The 10,954-nt window shown below is 52.2% G+C and overlaps 2 protein-coding genes across 2 annotated transcripts; one reads left to right on the top strand and one right to left on the bottom strand.

Annotated features, from left to right (window-relative positions):
• Positions 1 to 1,997: 1,997 nt before the first annotated feature.
• EMWEY_00003500 (2OG-Fe(II) oxygenase family protein, putative) lies at positions 1,998 to 4,024 on the top strand (the record flags this gene model as incomplete). Its single annotated transcript, XM_013480296.1, has 3 exons — positions 1,998 to 2,495; positions 2,856 to 3,084; positions 3,339 to 4,024. 3 exons carry the CDS (start codon positions 1,998 to 2,000, stop codon positions 4,022 to 4,024), a joined length of 1,413 nt encoding a protein of 470 aa, XP_013335750.1.
• A 1,231-nt stretch (positions 4,025 to 5,255) lies between these two features.
• EMWEY_00003490 (hypothetical protein, conserved) lies at positions 5,256 to 8,810 on the bottom strand (the record flags this gene model as incomplete). Its single annotated transcript, XM_013480295.1, has 6 exons — positions 5,256 to 5,358; positions 5,685 to 5,831; positions 6,063 to 7,144; positions 7,591 to 7,934; positions 8,232 to 8,623; positions 8,734 to 8,810. The coding sequence occupies 6 exons, from the start codon at positions 8,808 to 8,810 to the stop codon at positions 5,256 to 5,258; spliced, it is 2,145 nt and encodes a 714-aa protein (XP_013335749.1).
• Positions 8,811 to 10,954: the final 2,144 nt, after the last annotated feature.

Genomic DNA, 10,954 nt, shown 5'->3' with positions numbered 1-10,954 from the left:
GATGAATGTTGAATAGAAGGCAACACTTGCCCTGAATGCCACCAGCTACAGCAGACAATTAGCTAGACGACACCGAGGTCCTCGACACACTCTTAGTGGCTAGCATGGGCTACAGTAAATGGGACTACGTATAGTACCCTGGTGACTGACACGCCGAGTGGGTTTATGAGGATCGCTAGTGCTCAACGATTCCAGAAGAGCATGCGAGTGCCCGCTTGGGGACGACGATTACAAAGGTGGGGTGCACACGGCACGGGGTACAATACATTGTAAACAACTGCCGATTCATAATGTTGTTATGCTCGCTGGAACCAACTAATTGTTGTGGTGCTTCCTACGTTCCTGTGTCCCCCTATGGCTAGCTCAGTGGAGTATAGGCAGCTTCCCGTTTGCAGTTTCAACCCAACCTTTGTGCCTTGCCAGACACCTTTCAGTTTCCCTGTCTCATGGCTCTGGGAAGCGGTGGCAAGCAAACACATACTTTTACTTTGGTTGGTGTGCCCTTACAAAAGCCTGTTCCCATATCCAGCGCACTGCAGAGAGAGCAGCATTGACCAGTGGCAGGCTCAAGTTAGCGCAAGCAGTGGGGGTGAAACAAAGTGCAACAACACAATCTGCAAGAATGAAAGCAAATGCAACCTTTTTCTCAGAAGCAAAACAAAGTCTGGAGTAGCAAACGCACCTTGTGGTGCGCATTTTGGAGGCGAAATAACGGCTGCAAAAAGGAACCAAAATTTCCCATTGCCCCCAAGCCGCAGCGACATTTATATCTGGGAAGTCGAGATGGGTGATGACAGTGCCCGCGAGTTGTTCTTGCCTGAACAATTGCCTTTTGGAAAACAAGCTGCCGGTAATGAATTGTGAAAACACTGATAGTTGGACGAGACGCAAGTGCTACATTTGTCTTTCTGCCATAAAGCGCCCCGACGTTTGTTCCCTTCCCACTGGGGGAAACACGCTGATCAACATCTATTATGGGAGAGGAGAAAAGGGACTGAATTCCTGATAAATTCCTACTTGCATACGAGCAAACGTACACGTAGCAACTTCAGGTAGAGCATGCTACGCACAACCCTGAACATATGCACCTACTTTCGGCAGCCGCAACTACAGGGAAAAAATGCATGGGTCACGTTAAGAGCAAACTAAGCTACGCTTTAATTGAAATGATGAACTTTCGTAGGGAATACTGATAGCGAAGCAGCAGCGGTGCTCAGCATAGCTGAGTGGGACTCCTTGTTAGGTTTTGAGTCGAAATCAACCCAGATATAGGAGTTGGACCACTTCTTCCTCCATAATGAGAGACCCAACCGTTAGTGCGCTTTAAATCAAGAAAAACGGTTTGCACGTAGTCACGGATTGCGAGTGAACACGCACGAAGAGCACTCTCATGGGCAACGACTCCCGGGTTGTCGAGATTTGATATAAATGCTTTCCATGGACTTGTGATGTTGACAGGAAGGAGCGTTTTCAATACACGCACAACCACACCACCTCACAAGCCCGCTCGCTGCAGCCGCCTTGTGACCACTGAAGTGTGCGAGTTCAATTCGGCAGTAAGTTCCGGCGGCGCAGAGTACGGGGTTTTCACTTAGTTACTTCCACTTGTTTCCATAATTTATTCGCCAAATATACCTAAGTCCTTATTGAACACAATTTCAGGTTGCCACTGTCGTGTGCAGCGGCCTCGTGCACCATCGGACAACTGCTGCCGATCAGTGGGTTGCTGCGGTGATCGAGTTGACCAATTGCATTCCGGGGAGCACATTTAGATGTCAAGGTATGGTTTATCATAAGAACTAGTAAATAATATGGCGGCTGTCCTTTGCTGACAGCTGTTATGTATTGCGGCCTAGCGGGCCTTCGACATGGCAGGTAGAAGGTGTACCACATGATGGGTTTCGACAATTAGCCGTGGAGAGCAAAACCAGGAGCAAGATATTTGCTATTTACAGCCACGCCCTAGAGATATTTCTCTTCAGTGCACGCAACCGAAGATGAATTTTGCAGCGACGCTCGCTCGGGGCCTCTTCCCTGGCTCCGAAGTTGAAGGCCGGCCGGCTTCCGAGTCAGCTAACCCCGCTAATCTCGGGGAGGCTGAAGGAGGCTCTTTGGAGGACCAAGAGCTGACTCAGGAGGAGGAGTCGCCTGTCTCTGCAGAAAAGGAAATGCTGCCCATTGGCGACGCTGTGCCGGAGGGGGAGCATGTGCGCACTCTTCGAGTGTACAGCAAAAGCTCATCACCCTCACCAACAGCACCAGTATCAGCAAAAACATGTCCAGACTTAAGCTCAACTGCCGCGGGAGTTCCTGACGAGGAGAGGAGAGCGGAATCGGGCTGTCGGGAAGTTCAGGTTCTGCGGGTATTTCGCGAGCCCGATGTTATGATAGCCCCAAATTTGATCACAAAAGAGCAGTGCCTTCACCTTTTGAACCTCTCCGAGGGGAAGTGGACTCGCAGCAAAACAAGTATAGGGATGACTTCCGCACCCCAGGTACGCATGTCGGTGTCCTTACCAATAGTAATTTTGCGGCTACCCTTGTGGGCGGTGCTGCCGCGGTTTCAAGCCAAACAATGGTTCATTTGCATTCCGAACCTTATGAAACATGTGAATATATGCTTTGCAAATTTAACACGTTGGCGGTAGCTTTGTTTGTGTTGTCGGACGGCCGTGCGTGTGTGATGCTACTCCCACCTGGTTAGGTTGTGTAAGGTTATTTTCGTTTGTGCCCCGTTTGAAGCCAGGGGGTTCATTAGTGTCGTAGCCACTGTGAGTTATATATGTCTACTGCATTCTGGGGATGCAGCTGCATAGAGCGTGTGCGTGACTGCATGCGCCTTCATCTACGTTCAGACTGCATACAAGACGACGGAAAGCCAGACACGAACATCATACTCAGTGATGCTCGAGGAGGCGCAGACACCCGGTGTGGTGTCTGTTGAGCTGTTGGCTTGTGCTCTAGCTCGGCTGCCTCTGCAACACCTCGAGTCTCTTGTTCTCGTGAGATATGCTGAGGGGGAGTACTTCGCAGAGCATCACGACGGCGGCTTCAGGCCGAAGACAGTTCTCCTCTATCTTAACGGTGAATTTCTCTGCTCCGCAGTGGCCTCTGCACGCTCTCCATATCATAAGCACGACTCCTGTTCCTCTATTGCGCGGTCTTTACAATGAAATAATAATGTTGTCTTGTGTACTATAATATATGCAAATGTATGCCTACGTAACTTACGACCCTTACCCTCCTCCTATATAATATAGCGGCACCCGCTTTGGGGACACATTTTTTCTGTAGAATATCCAGTGATTGTAGTATATCTGCCTGTATTTGACATTCAGACGTCGAAGATGGAGGCTACACGCATTTCACACGTCTTGGCCTGAAGATTGCACCTTCCCAGGGCAGTGGGGCGGTGTGGAGCAATGTGACACCTGGTGGTCAGATGGACTTCCGCACTTTGCATGCCGGAGTGGCTCCTACAAAAGGCACAAAGTATGTCGTAAATTGTTTCTTCAATGAGGCAGTTGTCAGACACGAAAGACCACCGGCCCCTTTGCCCCTTGAGCCACCACAGGGCATCCAGAACGCCGTGCAACATCCTACAGGTGCAGTTCCTCTCCAGCCAGGCCAGAGTGAAAAGGACACTGCGCAACGTGACATAGCCAGCGGACGGTATCACGCTTACGCTGAACATGCACAGCTGCAGCAACGGCAGCAGCAGCTGGGGGAGGGTAGCCAAATTGGGGAGTCTCAGCACCGTCAAATTTGGGGGGCTCCTAGCACCGACGGACTGGGGAAGAAGCTGACAGCATGCCCATCTGGTTTTTTTCCGATGCCTCAGCAGCTGTGGCAGCAGCACCAGGTGTCTCACCTAAGCATCTGCAACCCTGCAGGGGTGATAGGCGACGGTGTCAAGCTACCCGTGCCTCCCTTCGGGTTTCCCGTCACAGCCACCGGCTCTCCACCTGCTGGCTGGCATACGCATGCACCTGGGGGTTTGCCTCTAGATCGGCGATGGGTATGATGTCTTAAGGCATTGATAGCCACCAAAGTGCAAAGGGGAGAGCAATTCGTAGATAAACGACGAAGTGAGACCTCTTCAGGAGAAGCCAGGGCCACCGCCGCGGGCTGCAGCAGACCCTGTACGTTGTCCCGCACAATGGTGTCTGTCGCAAATCAGTGCCATAGCGCTTCCACTTCTTAGGAACTTCACTGCAGCCACCAAAACGAGCACTAGGCATATTCTGTGCTGTGTTGATGACGCGCCGTCACTCCGTGTGTCACGCTGGGCCGTGTTCGGTTTTGAGGCTTATAATGGCATAGACTGGTCCACACTCTGCAACAGCCGTTGTGAGCAGAATGTGTTCGACAGCTCACGGCTGCCTCAACAGGGTCTAGAAGTGGGCTGTAATAACCTGCTACACGCATAGCGCTCGCAGCAGCAACGGCCTATTCCGCACCAATCCGCCCAAGGACACGCAGGAACAGCTTCAAAAGAGACCCGAGTTTGCTTAGCTCATTTAAAGACGTGTTTGATTTCAGTTCAGAAGTAGCCCCCTTTGCAAGCTATGCAGACAGGAGGCAGAAACACAATCCAGAGGAACAGTTGGAGCAGGTGTTGCTTGGGCTTTCTTCGGCGTATGCTGAGCACTGGCATACCGTTGCCCGTCACTTTTCTCCCTTGCTCCAATCCATCAAATAAATATAGGTACTATCAATGAAGCTCAGCAGGGGGATGGGGTGAGGCTCTATAACCCAGCTGCAGCTTTTTTAGTCAGACTAGCACAGCTGGTAAAACGGGAACTCTAAACTGCAGACAAGCTAGTTGCCCTCGTCTTGTGGGGCACACCTTGCTGTTTTGGCATCCTCACACACATTAGGGGACCCCTGACCCTGTTTTACACTCCCATTGAGGCATGTACTTTGTCCTGGCTTGGAATCTAGCTGAGGCCTCAAGAGCGCCTCTGCTAGTTGCGTCGCGATAGGGGAAAAGCTTCTGAAAGCTGCGGCTCCCTCCGGCCTCCTCTACACACAATCAGAAGTAAAACAGATATGGCGGCCTAGATGCTTACAAGCAGTCACGATTGGAGCGAAAACCAGGCACAGGGGCATGCAAACAGCGGAAAAGATAATCGCATGCCAAGCGAAACAGGAACGACAATCAACTGTAGGTACAACTTAGCACGCAGAACACGACCTGCAGGGCAGAGTCGCAAGTGCGAAGCAGAAAGGGAAAAGTAGGGTTCATTGATAGGTTAGGAGACAGCACGCTGCGTGTCCTCTACCGTCATCTCAATTAACAGTCCTCTCAAGGCCTTCGTGTTGTCCAAGCTCTCAGTGGGAGCCAACGCAGCCAACCTGGGGCAGAAACAGCCACAGAGACAGGAGACAGAACAACGAATGCAATGCAGACAATGAAAGGAGGAGAGAAGGGAAAAAAGTACAGAACAGAAGGGAGTGACGGACGGCGGCGTAGGGAAGCATGGGCTAAAGAACCTGCGTGGACGTGAGCCTCTCTCCACAAAGTGAGCTGTTTACCCAACCACAAGAACAGGGCCTGCGCAGTACTTGGGCTTAGTGATGGTGACTGAAAGTACATTGTTTAGGTGTTATGCATGCGAGATGCACACTTGCAGTTCAATGAAAAAGTTAAGCGTGCGAAGTATCAGACTTGTGGCCCTTACCGTTGCATGCCGTAGATAAGAGGGTCAAGGGACACCTCGTAGCCGTCTAGTTCGACATAGAAGAGTACTAAAAACTTAACAAGTGAGTCACAGGTCGCCTGATGCATCTTGCGGACGCCTTCCCTTGCCAGCGCGTGCATGAGCGGCCTGCAGGAAACAGGTCCTCCACTCGTGTTTGGTGTGCATCCCCAGAGGCAAATGATGATGCTCACGCAACCGTGCGTACATCACAACGAATATAAATGTGCCCCATGCCGTGTTTGTGCAGGGTGATCTAGGATGCAACATAAGAGCCCAAGCACGTCCCGTCTCTGTCGTGTCTAGCTCTGGGGGAAGCACTGCGTTCTTGAGCTAGCCAGGATGAACCTGTTTTCTGACCTGTGCCATCTACGGCTCTTATCATGGGGGGATAGGCCCTCAGTCTGTTCCCTCTGTGCAAAATCGCAAACGCTTAGCGCCTCCATCAACTCAACCAAGAGACGCAGCGATATGCACGGTAAGCGGTAGAACACGGACAAGATTAGACGCCGAATGACGGGGTGCAACGGAGGCCTTGCACTCCTTTCAGACACTTCCCGGAGACCCTCTGAGTTTACGTTTTCGTTCTGGTCCTCTGAGTCACTGCAGTTTGCTGTATGCTGTGTCGGCGCTCCCGTTGCAGTGCCACTGGTGTCCACACGAACCACAGCGGGAGTCTGAGCAAAGCTACAGCTTTCTGGTGGCTCAGAATGCTGCTGCTGTTGCTGTTGCTGCTGTTCATGTTGCTGCTGTCGCTTAACGGAGGCTGTCGTTCCGAATATCATTTTGCTCGGTGGTCTGTGGGTTGGGGGTACAAGGGCCTTCAGGGAGGCCAAAATGCTCAACGTTGAAACACGAAATGCGGGATGCATAGCAAAAATAAAGGGACGGATTGCTGCCAGGCCAACGGCAACCGCAAGGAGGTAACAATGTGCGGCTGACCAAAAGGGAGAGCAGGGACTAAGACGCGCATCTCCCACAGATGCCCAAGGGTCGTCTTCACTAACTAGTCCAGCCCCGAAGGCCCCCACTCCATCTCCCTTCACACCAGCAGCATCAGTATCTACGGCGGCACAGCCTGCAACCCCAGAAGTGAAGGCTGCTGGAGCTGCCGGTGATGCTTCAGGCTCTTCTCCTGCAAGCCCTGAAAGCTGTTGAACTGCTGTAGCAGGAAGCATTCCCTGCAATAAACTGGCCTCAAGGGTCCGTACGGCAGCTGCGGCGACATGAGGTGGAAGCCCGGCCACCGGTTCTAGTGCTGCAGCAGCGGCAAGGAGGTCGCATGGCTCGTAAGGACCCATGCTTTTCAGGGGCTGGGAGCAGGCTTCCTCTATCAGCCTCCGCAGGCCTACAGGCCCGGCTCCAAGGCGTGTTAGACCGGAGACAGCCCCAAAAAGCAGCGGCAGCCGGCGCGCCGAAGGCACATGGCCCAGTACTGAAGGCTGCACGCAAATAGCGACAGGAGCAGCAGGAGACGGAAACATTCCTCGAAAGGAAAACCGGGGATGGAAGAGAGAAAAGGCCAGACATCCACATCGTGCCGGGTGTACACGGTATAATATGAATATGTGCACCGTGTAAATTTGAAGATATGCCACCCAGCTAATATTCTGGTGTTTGTCCTTACGACATGCTACACTTGCACTAGTTTAACTAGGTGCTAAGTCATAAAATACAACACTCCGTGGTATCTCCTGGAAAGTTCTCAAATGCGTAGGACACAAAAGGAACTAGGCCAACAGCCTCGGCAATCTAAAGATTCAACAGAAGCTGATAAGAAATAACTTGGCATCTTTTCATTTCGCTTTGAGAGTGAAGCTTGGCTTGGAGGCACTGGAGCTCAGCAGGAAACAGTCGACCAAGAGACAGACAACCCAACAAGCCACACCTCCTCGTTAAGCAGGTAAGGAGCCAACACTTCTACGAGACGGCGGAGTTGGGATCTTGTTGGAGTGTAGTTGAGGTTTGCCAAACCCTTCGTGCACATCACCAGCGCCTCTCCAGTTATTTCCGCCGCTGCCGGAGATAAGCGCCCTCTGAGAGGTAGTGCTCCTGCGTCCCTTAAGAGAGCTGCAGGGTCCTTTCTCTCTCCTAACGGCGTCCCCGCGTCTGCATCAAGTCTCTCCCTTTGTTTCTGTCGCTGTTGCCGGTACACAACCAGCTCAGAAACAGCACAATCAACCGTCTCCAGAAGTACGCAGAAAAGGGCCGAGTCTCGGAAGTCCGTCCGCCCTGAAGCAGTGCAGCAGGGTTAGCAGCAGGATCAACAACAGCAATGGACGCCGAAAACATTCAAATTGATTAACAGCAACACTGTATGCAACAGCCAAGGACGGCGGAAAATGAAACAAGAGGTATAGTGGACGAAGCAGAGACAAAGTGTCCTGAAGCCTGACCCTCTCAGCCGCTGGAACGCATCCCACTAGCTCTAGTTAGACACAGTCAGCTCGCAATGATACAGATGCAAGTAGCGGAATCCCCTCTAAACGCCGCTGCCAAGTGGAGAGGAAGACGTGGCCTACAACTTACCCAGCGCATGAAGAAGAAAACACGCTTGGAGAGGGGACAGCCATTCTTTCCTGTGGTTGGGTGCCTTTACCCAATGGCTACTACTATTGCTTTTGATTTTGTTGTTGAAGCCGCCGGTAGCTGTTTCAGCAACTTCGTGCACCTGCTGACCTTCCGGCTGCTGCGCAGCAGGGAGAGGCTCGAGTGCCTCCTGGCAGCATTGTTTCAGGACCCGCGCTGCTGCGGAAAAAAAGGGTAGGAATTGGGCTGTATAAATAGCCGAGAAGTCGGAGAGTAGCAGCTGCAAGTCCGCTGGCTTTAGCTGTGACACTCGGCGCTGCAGGGCTGCACACAGTGGGACCAGTACATCCCTCTCGGCCACCCCCGGAACAAGCTGAAAGACTCTCAGTAATCTGCGCAGCCAAACCCACAACAACCCAACACGGCACAGGCAATTAGGCGCAAACCCTCCATAGAGGCGAACACAAAGAATCCTGTCTGCCCCTCTGAACAGCTTCACCACCCCGTTTTTTCCCGCTGATATCCTCTCTTATTAAATATGGAGAGGCAGACAAAATGCGGCGACAGCGGAGACCCCATAGCAACAGAGGAGATGGCTACACGCTAAATACCCAATGAAAACGAGTACTGGAGGACACCTAAGAAGCCAGACACCGGATGGAGACCATGGAGGAGACAAGCAATGCAACAGACAGAGAGACATGCAACAGCAAGAACAACAGGACAACGTACAGAAAGACAACAGCAGGGGGCAGCAGCACGACGCTACCACCGACAGATAAAGCCGGGAACCTAGCGGCACCCGTAAGAGGCCGGGTACAGACGACAGTTGTCTCGGGAAACAAAAAGTTAATCTAGCAAACAAAAACTTTCCTGTGTAGCCTAAGGACGGAGAGGCGTCTTTCTGGTTGGCTGTGGAGCAGATAAGCAATGAGCTGGTGCAGCAGTCGCTCTGGAGGGTTCTTTCTAAGGGCTATGAAGTAGGCCAAGTCCGCTGCCTCAAAGGGAGACAGCTGCCCCTGCTGCTCCCAAACGCTTCGCAGCAGCAGCATTTGGCCTTGTCCACCTGTTTCTTGTTGTCGCCTCCGCCACTGCCCGGCGTCGCAGCTCCCAGAGGCAGAAGGGCTTCGTGATATGCCCTTAGAGACTACATGGGGGCCCCCTTTGCTTTCGATGGGGCCCGAAGTCCCAGAAGGGCCGACCCAAGCAGTCTTCTCTTGCTGAGCTTTGTACACATCCCACTGAGAAGCAGAGGCAAGCATCAGCAGCCACAGGGGTTATGCAAGCGCACGCAAAAGCCACATAGAACGGCATACAACCTTTTACTTTGTCTCTGCGGCCTTAACTCAACGCATTCTTGTAGCGTTGGGCTAGAGTGAAGACTACAGTTCAACAAAATTCGGTCCCTAGGAGAAATATGTAGAAGATAAAATCCGCGACACGTAAGCCTATTGGGTAACCAACTACAGGTGCCAAGCAGTTGGAAACAGAATTGCCCAGCAAATGCATGTACTTGCCTTGGCCTTGTAGATCAAGGCGGGAACTACGGGTGCCCCCGTCGATTTGTTCTTGGCCGGTTTCTGCCTGTTGCGGTCTTGGGGATGTGAATGGAAGAAACGCAAGGGGATACAGCTGCACTTGTTGAAGCAGTGGAGGCTCCTCTGTAGACTAGGTATTCCAAGCTCCACATTTATATGGCTCGTGTATGAAATACTCATGAGCCCATGTGGCATTAAGTGTTGTGGAGCAACGCAGAGAGGTCCCAATGCTCGGGTGGCGCCTGCATATCTGAAGCTGGGGTCAGGGGAAGCCACTTCCAGAGTGTGCTTGAGGCCTGATTGGGTGCGGATGAAAACCCGCAAAGGGCTCTTCAATCCTGTAGGCGGCATGGAGCAGTTACCGGCGCCGACGTATTACCGACAACGCTCGCGAAACCGGCAAACACGACGCAACGCATGCTTCATGCGATGCAAGGCAATGAGCGTCTTCTTCCGCTCATCATTTCTTGCAGCTGCGCCCCAGATGGGCAGTTACCCACAAAAGGACGCTGAGATGAATCATCGCCAGCCGCATACCAGAAGATTCCACCGCCGCCGCAAGGACTCGATGGTGAGGATCTGTCCACGATTAGAGGATTCTTCAAGGGGGAAGGCTCAAAAAGAGTCCAGACATGAAAGAAAACGCGCTGCAAATTGCCATTTCAGTGCTGTCATGCTGCTTAAGGGGGGAAGCCCACCACCAACCTGTCCTTTCCCGGAGTTCTAAATTTCGAACGGCGCAGGACACATGGATATTCAAATACTTGTGGACGTGTGGCTTCGGGAAAACCGGTTGCTATTTCCTCCTTAAGTTTGACTAAACAACTTTTCGCTCTTCTAGTAAGTTCTCGAGGGGAGGCTGGGCTCGCCTTGCAATGCGCCCTACGGAGGCGAGCAGCCTTGGCCGGACGGTATGGGCTGTGCGTTTGTTTAGTGTGGTGGTAATGAAAGCCTAGGGAATATGAACACACAAGAATATAAGGATATGTTTATCTTTTTCAACCTGCGGAATTCAGCATGCAGGGAGGACCCCGCATGCATCTTTTCGTCTCGCCATCGACAGTTTCTTTCAAGGTGACTCAGCGCCCCCACGAGCCAGCCCTCCGCCACAAAGAGTTATCTTTTTCCTGGTCAGTAAATCTTGGCATTTACATTTATTAGGTTTGAGGCAAAGAGACCCTCAGC

The sequence above is a fragment of the Eimeria maxima genome, genomic scaffold (assembly GCF_000499605.1).
Source record: "Eimeria maxima Weybridge genomic scaffold, Emw_scaff18, whole genome shotgun sequence".
Classification (NCBI taxonomy): domain Eukaryota; phylum Apicomplexa; class Conoidasida; order Eucoccidiorida; family Eimeriidae; genus Eimeria; species Eimeria maxima.
This window is presented reverse-complemented; position numbering and strand designations above follow the sequence as displayed.